Genomic DNA, 14359 nt, shown 5'->3' with positions numbered 1-14359 from the left:
AGAACAAGTGACCAGCCAGCTTGGGTAGAAACCCTAGATTTGTGTCGGGAATATATTTTGTGGAAGGATGAAATGGTATGAATAAATGAATCAAAATAAGTGATAATGCCCGCGAAGCCAGTGTTTGTAGGATATATTGGCATGGGTGTTGTTAGGCCCAAGACAAAGTCGAGGGACGGCAAACCGTAGAGTCTAAGGATCAACGATGTTAAAAAAGTAGAGGGAATCATGTTCCAGGAGTGCCCGGTTAGGATGAAGGAGATTGAAGTAGTGGCGTGTATTCATGGATACCAAGGGAAGCAAGGCTTGCCAACATTTTTTTTACCAATAAAATTATAAAATAATTTATCTTCTCTCTCTTTGTTTTCTTAATTTTCATGAATCTCACCGGAGAAATCTTCCGAGTGAGGGAAACAGCGCCCCTCTTCTGTCTCAGTATGTGTAGCCCAGGTATCTGATGCTGTCTGACCAAAAGAGTACAGTACATAACATGTTGCTGTCGTAGCATTTGATTGATTGATGCCAGCAAGCATTTAGCCTCCCTTGATAAAAAAAACATATATATAATTAGCCAATAAGCATTCAGGTGAGCTCAACTTAGGGTTCTCCTGGTGCAGCAAAACACCCACCAAGGGAGGCCAGTTTGGATTTGGCTTCAAACCAACCAAATCACTTCCTAAGCAAAATGTCATTTTCAGAAAAACTTCTGTTTCTGGTCTACTTGTGTTAATGTCCTGCAATAGCTAGCTTGCTAAATCTGCCCTTTCTACGCCAAGGATGGAGATGGGGATTTGGACTTGTGGTTTTGACTTAATTCTCTGTACAGGCCAATGATTATGACGGCGATTTTGATCTAACCATAAATTAATGTTGGGCCATGGACCTGAGACAATTTAAGTTCTATACAGTATGTAGCCTAGATTTAGCCTAGTAGGCTCATGTTAACTAGCTAGCTAGCTGGTAATGTGGTTCATTGTTGCCCATATGATGAAGTTAGGCTAGCAAGCATTTTAGCAGTGATGGAAAAAGTATTCAATTGTCATACTTGAGTAAAAGTAAAGATACCTTAATAGAAAATTACTCAAGTAAAAGTGAAAGTCACCCAGTAAAATACTACTAAAAGTTTTTGGTTTTAAATATACTTAAGAATCAAAAGTAAATGGAATTGCTAAAATGTACTTAAGTATGAAAAGCAAAAGTATAAATAATTTCAATTTCCTTATACACTGCTCAAAAAAATAAAGGGAAAACTTAAACAACACAATGTAACTCCAAGTCAATCACACTTCTGTGAAATCAAACTGTCCACTTAGGAAGCAACACTGATTGACAATAAATGTCACATGCTGTTGTGCAAATGGAATAGACAACAGGTGGAAATTATAGGCAATTAGCAAGACACCCCCAATAAAGGAGTGGTTCTGCAGGTGGGGACCACAGACCACTTTTCAGTTCCTATGCTTCCTGGCTGATGTTTTGGTCACTTTTGAATGCTGGCGGTGCTTTCACTCTAGTGGTAGCATGAGACGGAGTCTACAACCCACACAAGTGGCTCAGGTAGTGCAGCTCATCCAGGATGGCACATCAATGTGAGCTGTGGCAAGAAGGTTTGCTGTGTCTGTCAGCGTAGTGTCCAGAGCATGTAGGCGCTACCAGGAGACAGGCCAGTACATCAGGAGACGTGGAGGAGGTCGTAGGAGGGCAACAACCCAGCAGCAGGACCGCTACCTCCGCCTTTGTGCAAGGAGGAGCAGGAGGAGCACTGCCAGAGCCCTGCAAAATGACCTCCAGCAGACCACAAATGTGCATGTGTCTGCTCAAACGGTCAGAAACAGACTCCATGAGGGTGGTATGAGGGCCCGACGTCCACAGGTGGGGGTTGTGCTTACAGCCCAACACCGTGCAGGACGTTTGGCATTTGCCAGAGAACACCAAGATTGGCAAATTCGCCACTGGCGCCCTGTGCTCTTCACAGATGAAAGCAGGTTCACACTGAGCATATGTGACAGACGTGACAGAGTCTGGAGACGCCGTGGAGAACGTTCTGCTGACTGCAACATCCTCCAGCATGACCGGTTTGGCGGTGGGTCAGTCATGGTGTGGGGTGGCATTTCTTTGAGGGGCCGCACAGCCCTCCATGTGCTCACCAGAGGTAGCCTGACTGCCATTAGGTACCGAGATGAGATCCTCAGACCCCTTGTGAGACCATATGCTGGTACGGTTGGCCCTGGGTTCCTCCTAATGCAAGACAATGCTAGACCTCATGTGGCTGGAGTGTGTCAGCAGTTCCTGCAAGAGGAAGGCATTGATGCTATGGACTGGCCCGCCCGTTCCCCAGACCTGAATCCAATTGAGCACATCTGGGACATCATGTCTCGCTCCATCCACCAACGCCACGTTGCACCACAGACTGTCCAGGAGTTGGCGGATGCTTTAGTCCAGGTCTGGGAGGAGATCCCTCAGGAGACCATTCATCACCTCCATTAGGAGCATGCCCAGGTGTATAGGGAGGTCATACAGGCACGTGGAGGCCACACACACTACTGAGCCTCATTTTGACTTGTTTTAAGGACATTACATCAAAGGTGGATCAGCCTGTAGTGTGGACTCCAAATCCAGACCTCCATGGGTTGATAAATTGGATTTCCATTGATTCTTTTTGTGTGATTTTGTTGTCAGCACATTCAACTATGTAAAGAAAAAAGTATTTAATAAGATTATTTCTTTCATTCAGATCTAGGATGTGTTGTTAAGTGTTCCCTTTATTTTTTTGAGCAGTATATTAAGCAAACCAGATGGCCAAATGTTCTTCTTTTTTTTATTGATGGATAGCCAGGGGCACACTCCAACACTCAGACATAATTAACAAACAAAGCATTTGTTGTTTAGTGAGTCCACCAGATCAGAGGCAGTAGAGATTTTCTCTTGATACAGTAAGTGTGTGAATTGGACCATTTTCCTGTACTTTTGGGTATCAGGGAAAATGCATGGAGTAAAAGTTGCCAAAAATGTAAATGGTAAAGTACAGATACCCCCAAAAACTACTTAAGTAAAAATACTTTAAAGTACTACTTAAGTACTTTACACCACTGAATTTTAGCTAGGTAGCCTATGACAACACAAACTAAAAGTGTACTGTATGACAGCGCTATAGACCGTTTCATTTTTTTTTTTTAAACACACAAAGGCACAGACAGAAATCATGGACAGCCACATGATATTTAGCAACATTGATTGCACTAAATAGTTTTTGGTATCTTTAAGTTTATTTTCAGTGTATTAAAGTAAGCATATATAGCCTTGTTGATTTGATGATGTTTAAATGTTTAAGTGTAAATGGTGCTGGAATAGCGGAGGCAGTGCTCCTGTTGTCTTTGTGCTGACTTGCAGTAACTCCGATGTTCTAAATCAATAGCTGTTTAGTAAACTGGCGAAAACATTAACTTGTTTGACTATGCTGCAGGTGATATACCTGTTTGTTACATGCAATATTTGCTATGTGGACTACACCGGACAGATGTTGCTCTCTGGTTTTGTGATGAAACAAATGTATGTGTAGTTGAATTTATTCCCCTATTGTGTGACTGTTGTCTTTTTGTTGTCACGACCTTATTGTATATCATGATGGCTTATGAACAAATGGGTTATAGAGCAAACAATGCAATTATCACAACAGGTTGCAATATGGCTTTTTTACTGGCTAGGCTTGTGATTTTACCCACGCACCGCTACGCACCGCTACTGGATCGAAGTACCAAGTATCAGGGTTGTCCAGCATGTCTCCTATGCGGAGGCAGTGGACATAGTTAGACCAAATGAAGATGAGACCAAATGAAGATGAGGAAGACATGGCAGTGAATGCAACAAAATCCACTTTCCTCACGATCATTAAGGCCTATATCAGGAACGCAACTGTTGAACAACATTCTCAGCACACTGTGTGCTGAGAATGTTGTTCAACAGTTGCGTTCCTGATATAGGCCTTAATGATCGTGAAGAAAGTTGATTTTGTTGCATTCATTGAGCAGGTGATAAATTGAACTGGCCAAACTAGTACAAATTGGAAATCATTGTGAGGGTCTAAAAGGTTTTTGGATCTACATGACTTATCAGCTGAAATATTGCAAGGAATATTGTCCAAATAAGTTCCCCCCTCTCAGGCCCCAGAGCCTGTGTAGGGATCTGAGTAAACATTAATAATTTTTTTAACCTTTATTTTACTAGGCAAGTCAGTTAAGAACACATTCTTATTTTCAATGACTGCCTTGTTCAGGGGCAGAACGACAGATTTGTACCTTGTCAGTTCGGGGATTCGGTTACTAATCCAACACTCTAACCACTAGGCTACGCTGCCGCCCCAATAAGAGGGAGATTATTATTTATATAATAATATATATTGTTTTGGGCTGTTTGTTTTGGGGGGATATGAGTGTTTTTTCACCCTTCGTTTATTTCCTATGTTAAAGTTTCTCCGTTTTCACCCCACCCAGTAGGTCGCGGCAATAAGCATGTAGTCTGCCGTAAAACCCCACCGAAGAAGAAGTACCTCAGAATACAAATGGCGGAGTCTGGTAAACGTGATGTTGATTTTGCGGACAGAAATGAAACTGATGCTGCAAAGGCCAAACGTCTAAAAAATGACCCGAATAGTGACCAAGATAATCACAATAATTCAGCATCTGAAAATCCTTTGTTCGGATTTAAAACAACAACGGTTCTGCGGGACTCTGCACGGGAGAAAAATATGTTCGTACACGGAAAGGTGACTAACGTTACTGGTATCTAGCTAGTTAGTCAATGTTGGCTAATAGCTAGCTAAACTAAAACCAAAAAGCTTATAGATGTTTATAAGTGGTAACGTTAAATAGCTATATCTTATAGGTTGGAAAGCTGTGGTTGCAGACACTTAAACTGCAAATGTTAGTAGCTTGGTAGAAGCTCGCATCGCATAATTCGTCTTGCTTGCCTGTTGTCAAAGTGACCAGTCGTCAGTGTACGAACCAATTTAGCGATGGCCGCCTACGGCCGCGAGATGTCGTTTGTTGAATAAAATAGTTTATTTGTATCATGCATGTCCTGTCCAACTAGATGAGAACAATACATGTAGTTAAATACTTAACCTTGTTAACTTTCGAATGTCTCGGTAGCTAGTTAACAAGGTGGACTGTCCATTGAATCTCAAACAACAATGCATTATTTCCCTATCAGTTGAACGACCAGGATGCGGTCATCATTCTGGAGAAGACCCCTATCAGGGAAGACACCCTGTTGGAGATTTTCAATGGCTCCAGACTGAAGTTGGACATGAGGAATGATATCTACAGCACGTATCAACTCCAACCCCCTGCTCATTTGAATGGTATGCCCCAGGATACATAGGCTAGATCTGCTCCAAAATGACATGAACATTTATGATATGAAAATGTGTGATTCCCTTGAGAGGGAGCTTATTTGCATATAGGTCCTACTGTATCTCTGATTGACTATGGCTCACTGGTCTGTGTAGAATCCGGGCCTGGACAAGACAAATGTGTTATTTACTGCAGTGTCTATTAATTGTCCAAACGCATGGCCCTTTCCCACTCTATATTGCTATCTAATTTTCACAAATCCTTACTATAAGTAATTCCCAAACATATGAATGTGAAAATGACCATATCTAAGTGCTCGCTTGTCAGAAAATGTAAAAGTGTCAATATTCCTGGGGATGTATATGAACATTTGATATCTTATTAAAATCTGCTATGTGCCGAATACAACAGGTGTAGACATACAGTGAAATGCTTACTTAAAAGCCCTTAACCAACAATGCAGTTAAGAAAATATTTTAAAAAAGAGAGAGAAATGTCAAATAATTAAAAAGCAGCTGTAAAATAACTATAGCGGGGCTATATACAGGGTGTACCGGTGTCGAGGTAATATGTACATGTAGGTAGAGTTCTTAAAGTGACTATGCATAAATAATAACAGAGTAGTAGCAGCAGCGTAGAAGACGAGGGTGGGTGGGGGGGACGGGGGGCAAATGCAAATAGTCTGGGTAGCCATTTGATTAGCTGTTCAGGAGTCTTATTGCTTGGGGGGTAGAAGCTGTTTCGAAGTCTCTTGGACCTAGACTTGGTGCTCTGGCACCACTTTCTGTGCGGTAGCAGAGAGAACAGTCTATGACTAGGGTGGCTGGAGTCTTTGACAATTTTTAGGGACTTCCTCTGACACTGCCTGGTATAGAGTTCCTGGATGGCAGGAAGCTTGGCCCCGGTGATGTACTGGGCTGTACGCACTACCCTCTGTTGTGCCTTGTGGTCGGAGGCCGAGCAGTTGCCATACCAGGCAGTGTTGTAACCCGTCATGATGCTCTCAATGGTGCAGCTGTAAAACGTTTTGAGGATCTGAGGACCCATGCCAAATCTTTTTAGTCTCCTGAGGGGGAATAGGTTTTGTCGTGCCCTCTTCACGACTGTCTTGGTGTGCTTGGACCATGTTAGTTTGTTGGTGATGTGGACGCCAAGGAACTTGAAGCTCTTAACCTGCTCCACTATAGCCCCGTCAGTGAGAATGGGGGTGTACTCAGTCCTCCTTTTCCTGTAGTCCACAATCATCTCCTTTGTCTTGATTACGTTAAGGGAGAGGTTGTTGTCCTTGCACCACACGGTCAGTTCTCTGACCTCTCTATAGGCTGTCTCATTGTTGACGTTGATCAGGCCTAACACTGTTGTGTCGTCAGCAAACTTAATGATGGTGTTGGAGTCGTGCTTGGCTACGTAGTACAAGAGGGGACTAAGCATGCACCCCTGAGGGGCCACCGTGTTGAGGATCAGCGTGGCAGATGTAGCGTTGCCTACCCTTACCACCTGGGTGCGGCCCGTCAGGAAGTCCAGAATCCAGTTGCAGAGGGAGGTGTTTAGTCCCAGGGTCCAACCTCTTACATCTACAGGAACGTCTGCTCCAATATCCAATGATGGGCGGGGCGCAAAATACAAACTCCTCTAAAATCCGAAAACGTCCATTTTTCAAACATATGACTATTTTACAGCTATTTAAAGACAAGGCTCTCCTTTATCTAACCACACTGTCCGATTTCAAAAAGGCTTTACAGCGAAAGCAAAACATTAGATTATGTCAGCAGAGTACCCAGCCAGAAATAATCAGACACCCATTTTTCAAGCTAGCATATCATGTCACATAAACCCAAACCATAGCTAAATGCAGCACTAACCTTTTATGATCTTCATCAGATGACACACCTAGGACATTATGTTATACAATACATGCATGTCTGTTCAATCAAGTTCATATTTATATCAAAAACCAGCTTTTTACATTAGCATGTGACGTTCAGAACTAGCATTCCCACCGAACACTTCCGGTGATTTTACTAAATTACTCACGATAAACGTTCACAAAAAGCATAACAATTATTTTAAGAATTATAGATACAGAACTCCTCTATGCACTCGATATGTCCGATTTTAAAATAGCTTTTCGGATGAAGCACATTTTGCAATAATCTAAGTACATAGCCCGGCATCACAGGGCTAGCTATTTAGACACCCAAACAGTTTAGCCTTCACCAAAATCACATTTCCTATAAGAAAAATGTTCTTACCTTGCTTGTTCTTCGTCAGAATACACTGCCAAGACTTCTACTTCAATAACAAATGTAGGTTTGGTCCCAAATAATCCATCGTTATGTTCCATCAAGACGTTTTGTTCGTGCGTTCTAGACACTATCCCAACGCTAAATCTCGGCCACGAGCATGACGCAGAATTTGACAAAAAAATTCTAAATATTCCATTACCGTACTTCGAAGCATGTCAACCGCTGTTTAAAACCAATTTTTATGCAATTTATCTCGTAGAAAAGCGATAATATTTCGACCGGGAATCTGCCTGTCTGTATACTGAGGGAAAAACCGAAAGCCGGGGGCGGGTCGCGAGCGTAAGGCTTAGTCCACTGAGTGACCACTCAGCTTTTGCTCTCGTGTGCTTCAGCCAGGGCTTTGAATTACGTCATTCCTGTTTTTCCCGGGCTCTGAGACTTCATTGGAGACGTGGGAAGTGTCACGTAACAGCAGAGATCCCTTGTAATAGATAGAGAGAATCAACAAGGGCAAGAAATGTTCAAACAGTGTACTTCCTGAACAGAAGCATCTCAGGTTTTTGCCTGCCATAGGAGTTCTGTTATACTCACAGACACCATTCAAACAGTTTCAGAAACTGTGGAGTGTTTTCTCTCCAAAGCTAATAATTATATGCATATTCTAGTTTCTGGGCAGGACTAATAATCAGATTAAATCGGGTCCGTTTTTTATCCAGCCGTGAAAATACTGCCCCCTAGCCATAAGAGGTTAACTTAGTGATGAGCTTTGTGGGCAGTATGGCGTTGAACGCTGAGCTGTAGTCAATGAACAGCATTCTCACATAGGTGTTCCTTTTGTCCAAGTGGGAAAGGGCAGTGTGCTGTGTGATTGAGATTGCGTCGTCTGTGGATCTGTTGGGGCGGTATGCAAATTGGAGTGGGTCTAGCGTTTCTGGGATGATGGTGATTTGAGCCATAACCAGCCTTTCAAAGCACTTCATGGCTACCGACGTGAGTGCTTCGGGGTGGCAGTCATTTAGGCAGGTTACCTTCGCTTTCTTGGGCACAGGGACTATGGTGGTCTGCTTTAAACATATAGGTATTACTGACTTGGTCAGGGAGAGGAGGAAAATGTCAGTGAAGACACTTGCCAGTTGGTCCGCGCATGCTCTGAGTCACGTCCTGGTAATCCGTCTGGCCTTGTGAATGTTGACCTGTTTAAAGGTCTTGCTCACATCGGCTACGGAGAGCGTGATCACACATTTGTCCGGAACAGGTGGTGCTCTCATACATGCTTCAGTTTTGCTTCCCTCAAAGTGAGCACAAAAGGCATTTATCTCGTCTGGGTGGCTTGCGTCACTGGGCAGCTTGCGGCTGGGTTTCCCTTTTGTATTAGTATTTTTTTTGTTGCCTATTTAACTTAACCCTTCCTGTGTACTAGATCGCAAAGCAGCATACAACTGACCTAAATGTTTGGAAATGATAAGTTCACTTTCGCAAGCATAGCCTTAAACGCATCTCAAGTGCAAGTGCACTGTTTACCTCACATCTGAAGTCTTGAAAAAAAACTCCAGGCTTCCATCATAACTGTCAATTCATTGGAAAAAAATAAAGAATTACATGAGGCAGTTTGGAAAATGTAACCTTTTATTTAACTAGGCAAGTCAGTTAAGAAAAAATCTTATTAACAAATACGGGCTACCTGGAATAATGGACATTCTGGGGTAATAATTACATAACCAACATTCTCTAGTAATACTAGTCCCGTGCGAATAGGGCTTAGCCTAATTGTCTACGAAAATTGAGGAGAGCACAAACCAACTTAAATTAGGTCTATAATCAATAGCCTAACTGTTAAATGTGCCTGGCTTTATAAATCATCCACGTATATCTACAGAAATAAGACAGATGTTGCCTGTTTGAGTGTTTGTTTAATAGCCTACTGATTCCGTGAGCACCAAGCCTCATGCAACGGCAAAATGTCAGATAAAGCAATTTCACAGATTTGTCTGTTTTTAAAAAAATATTAAAAAATAATCATCTTTGCTAAGCTGTAATAAAGGCTTTACAGTTTTTCGTTAGAACAGACTAGTATTACTTATTTATTTAGTGGGGTTTATACTGTTGCAAACAGGCGGAGAAATAATATTGTAATCTAATAGCACCTGTTTGTCACACACAATATGCACGCAGCTCTCCTATACCGTCCTTTTTCTTGATCTCCTTATTATTACAATTATTATGATCATCATAATAAGTAATGTCGTTATCATTAGTAGGCTTTGCATAGTAGCCTTGTATAACACCATCGAGCTGTAGGCCTAAGAACGCGTCCTGTTTAGTCTTAATACCTTAGCCTATATTTCAATATATAGGGTACTGTGTCAACCAGTCATTCATTCGTTCATACCATCACACAGCAAACGAGACATTCATGCTTTGAAAAGCAATCAAGGGTTTTAGTTTTAAAATGTAATAAAAGGGAGCTTTGAATGATTAGCCTGAACAATAAATCAACTACAAGTCACGAATGCATTCAACTGTTTTTAGTCTGCTGTAATAAAGGCTTTAGATATCATTTTTTTTCTCTTTAGAACAGACTCTCTGGTACACAAATTTATTTACCGTTTACACTGTTCCAAACGATCAGAAAAAATAATATTATATTCTAACAGCAACTGTTTGGCACACAATACTCATGCAACGCTTGCTCCTATACCCTCCTTTTTCTAGATCTCCAGTAGTTTCCACAACTTAGTCAAATGTCTTCCACAGATCTGACTTCCTCCTGAGCAACCTGTAAACATTTGCCCATTACAAGTTAATTTTTCACGTCCTCCGCATCCGTTTTGCTGTCGACATTACTGTGTTCGGAGTTTGTTATAACCAGTTTATTGATGTGATTGATTGGCTATAGGTCAGGCCCTATTGTTCACATGCATGCAATGCTCACATGTTTCGAGTAAATGTCTTTACTCAAAACATTTGAGCATTGCATGCATGTGACCAATAGGGTCACATGCAAGGGTTGAGGGAATAGGGAATGTTTTTTTCCTAAACAAATTAGGGATTTCGGTAACAGTTTTTCATTCAAAAACAAGAAACTAAATGGCTGAAATTGTTGCAGCTTCAACACAGACAGTGCAATAAACACTTGCTGTGCTGTTGTGCATTTTTCGCTGCATTAAGGAGGAGAGCGACAAAACGTGAGCCAGTCACACGGGCACTCGCTGTAATTTTTTAAAACTGTGTGTGACCATCAGGCTCTTTCTTGAGTCGTGTGTGTGTGTGTGTGTGTGTGTGTGTGTCCTAATTATTTAATCAAACAGTGTGCTTAAAGTATCAGACAAGCTCAGTGCATATGTAGTTGGTTTTATTTAAACACATAAGGTGTGTCTGTCGATATATGGAAAAACAAGCTTAAACATTTTGACCAATCGATTGGAACAGAACGACTCTCGGTCAACCAAGATTTGCGTTAGTCGGGGACAGCTGTAGATTCAATACATTGGACCAAATCAAATAATTCTGCAATGCGAAGTGGCAACATTATCATTTCCTAATGGAATTCAAATCTCTGACTGAAATCTGATGTGATATTGATCCTTGTCTTGTTCCTTGGTTCCAAAGAGATCAAGACCACGGTGGTGTGTCCGGCCACAGAGAAGCATGTGAAGAAATACCTGCGCCAGGAGACCTACTTGGTGCAGGAGACTGGGGAGGACTACCGCTCTATCACCCTACCTTACATTCAGAGTCAGAGCTTCAGTGTACAGGTAGCATTTCATTGCTTTCAAGGTGAAAATATTAGTCCCACAGTATCCCACTACACAGTCTCCCACTCCACATTCGGAGGCCTTGATTGTCGACTCAGTAAATGCACGGTTCTTACAGGGGATCATCCTCAATCTGGGATTACAACACCATCCATATAGAAGAGCCAGATTGGGCAATGTGTCACGGATGCTTGAGAGGTCATTAGTAAGGGCTTTCCGCCAATCTTAAAGGGTTAACGTGATGCCGCGGTCATGGGCGGACTAGTAATTTGGAGGCCTCCGTCAGAGGCCAGTCTGAGGCCCCACCCATGTTTATTTAACACAATCATGGCTACTGAACAAAGAAGTGTTTGGAGCCAGCTCTTTTAGGTGAACAAAGCGGAATGGAAAGGCTAACTGAAAAGACTTGAAATGCCTTTCACTAATAAAGGTCTTTGCATCACCACGTAGAACACGAGTGGGCAATTTTCAACAAATGGCAGGTATTTGAAACAGTGTACAGTAACAGTACATCGGCAAATGCGCCCTTCTGCTGCTTGACAGGCAGAGCTCACAAAGAATGGGGAAATTAACCTAAACTTCTCATACTTGTCAGGTATAGTTTACTTTAATATCACTCGAATATCCAGTTAATGGTTGCCAATATTGAAAGACTGTGATTTGTAAACCTGCACTATGATTTATGTGGCAATGATTTTCTTGTCGCTGTGTTTTTCCCCTCTAGTGGGTGTACAACATCTTGGAGAAGAAAGCGGAGGCAGAGCGCATCGTTTATGAAGACCCAGATCAGGACGTCGGCTTTGTCCTGCTCCCAGACTTCAAGTGGGACCAAAAGCAGGTGACATACCTTGTATGATCCTGTCCAAGTAGTCTTATTCATTGTGATCTAAAAGTCTAAACCTATCCTAAATCAGAACTTCAACTTTGAGACACTTTATACATAGGGCCAAAGTGGACAATGGAGATGCCATTCAAGCCTCCTATTGAGCACATGGTTACTTTCCCCCTTCCCCTAGTTGGATGACTTGCATTTGATTGCCATCGTTCATCGAAGGGACATCAAAAGTTTGCGAGACCTGACAGCGCTGCATCTGCCATCGCTGACTAACATCCGCAAGTTGGGAGAGGTGAGAAGGATCCTATAATCCATACATATTTTCGTATTTAAATTTAAATCTAGGAATACTGACTGTTTATTTAGCAACCTTCTTGTCATCAAACCATTTACTTTTCCTGTCAAATACATTCCGGGGTGAAGTTTCCCCTAGGTACAGATTAATGATCAGCATCACTACTTAACTCTTACACTACATGGTCTGTAGCCTGCTGGTTTTCTGTTCTACCTGATAATTAATTGCACACGCCTGGTGTCCCAGGTCTAAATCAGTCCTTAATTAGAGGGGAACAATGAAAATCTGCAGTTGAACTGGCTTTGAGGTCCAGAGTTGAGTTTGATGGGTCTTGGGGCAAGTTCTCCTTACTCTGTCAAATAGTTGTGCTTGTTTTTCATGGTGCTTTCCCCTATCACAGGAGAGCATTCTGAAGAGGTACGGTGTGGCAGCCAGTAAGCTGAAGGTGTACCTCCACTACCAGCCGTCCTACTACCACCTCCACATCCACTTCAACGCCCTGAGCTACGAGGCCCCGGGCTGCGGGGTGGAGCATGCCCACCTGCTTTCGGATGTCATCCAGAACCTCCAGGCAGACTCCCAGTACTACCACAGTCGCTCCCTCTCCTTTCCCTTGCGGGCTGACGAAGGCTTGCTCAGCAAGTTCAAGGATGCCGGCAAGCTGTAGTGTCTAGACGTCTAAACAAGATAACACTACTATGGTAGGACCTCAGAGGGATAGTGACTGTGTTGATACACCATCCAAAGTGTAATTATTAACTTCACTATGCTCAAAGTGATATTTGATATGTTTATTTTTACCCATCTACCAATAGGTTCCCTTCTTTGTGAGGCATTGGAAAACCTCCCAGGTCTTTGTGGTTGAATCTGTCTTTGAAATTCACTGCTCGACTGAGGGACCTTGCCGATAATTGTATGTGTGGGGTACAGAGATGTAGTCATTCAAACATCATGTTAAACATTTATTCCACAGTGAGTCCATGAAACTTCTGTGACTTAAGCAATTTTTTTTATTCCTGAACTTTAGGCTTCCCATAACAAAGGAGTTGAATACTTATTGACTCAAGACATTTGAGGTTTTCATTTGTAAACATTTCAAAAATCAAAATTCCACATTGACGTTATGGGTAATTGGGTATAGGCCAGTGAGCCAAAAAATCTATTTAATCCATTTTAAATTCAGGCTGTAACACAATGTTGAAAAAGTCAAGGGGTGTGAATACTTTTCTGAAAGCACTATCTGTCTCTCTGTAGCCTATAGATTATTTTGTTTTTAATACAAGTCCTGAGGATTGAGGTTCAACTGTAGTTGTACTGTATTGCCTTGGTGGATTCGGAATTTGCAGTTGCTCATTTTTTGTTAAACTTTTTTAAAATATATTTGTTGAACAGAAATAAAGAATTGTACAACCATTTTTGTTTGCCAGTTGTGACTTATCCTGTTTGGGCTAGGGGGCAGTATTGAGAATTTTGGAAAAAAATATGTACCCATTTTTAACTGCCTCCTACACCAACTCAGAAGCTAGAATATGCATATTATTGTTCAGGTTTGGATAGAAAACACTCTGAATTTTCTAAAACAGTTTGAATGGTGTCTGTAAGTATAACAAAACTCATATTGCAGGCAAAAACCTGTGAAAAATAGATAAAAAAAAATGAGAATTTTGTGACTGTGCTATTTAGTGTCATTGTTTTATAGATACCATAGTGAGAAAGGATTCAGTTCGCAACTCCTACTGCTTCCACTAGATGTCAACGATCTTTATAAAGTTGTTGGAAGCATCTGTGATGAATACAGACCGAATTAGAATGCTTGTAAGTTGACACGTCATCACTTCATTTTTTGCGCCTGCGCATAAATCTGAGAAGAGTGTCTT

At 41.8% G+C, this 14359-nt stretch overlaps 1 protein-coding gene across 1 annotated transcript; it reads left to right on the top strand.

The window, feature by feature from the left end:
- The first annotated feature begins 4359 nt into the window (after positions 1-4359).
- dcps (decapping enzyme, scavenger) lies at positions 4360-13896 on the top strand. The gene is made up of 6 exons (XM_029699897.1): positions 4360-4762; positions 5209-5359; positions 11207-11352; positions 12077-12190; positions 12369-12479; positions 12883-13896. The coding sequence occupies exons 1-6, from the start codon at positions 4559-4561 to the stop codon at positions 13147-13149; spliced, it is 993 nt and encodes a 330-aa protein (XP_029555757.1). The 5' UTR covers positions 4360-4558; the 3' UTR covers positions 13150-13896.
- The last annotated feature ends 463 nt before the right edge of the window (positions 13897-14359 follow it).

This window comes from Salmo trutta, chromosome 19 (assembly GCF_901001165.1).
Source record: "Salmo trutta chromosome 19, fSalTru1.1, whole genome shotgun sequence".
Classification (NCBI taxonomy): domain Eukaryota; kingdom Metazoa; phylum Chordata; class Actinopteri; order Salmoniformes; family Salmonidae; genus Salmo; species Salmo trutta.
Note: the sequence above shows the minus strand (reverse complement) of the source record. Positions and strands in the feature narration are given on the sequence as shown.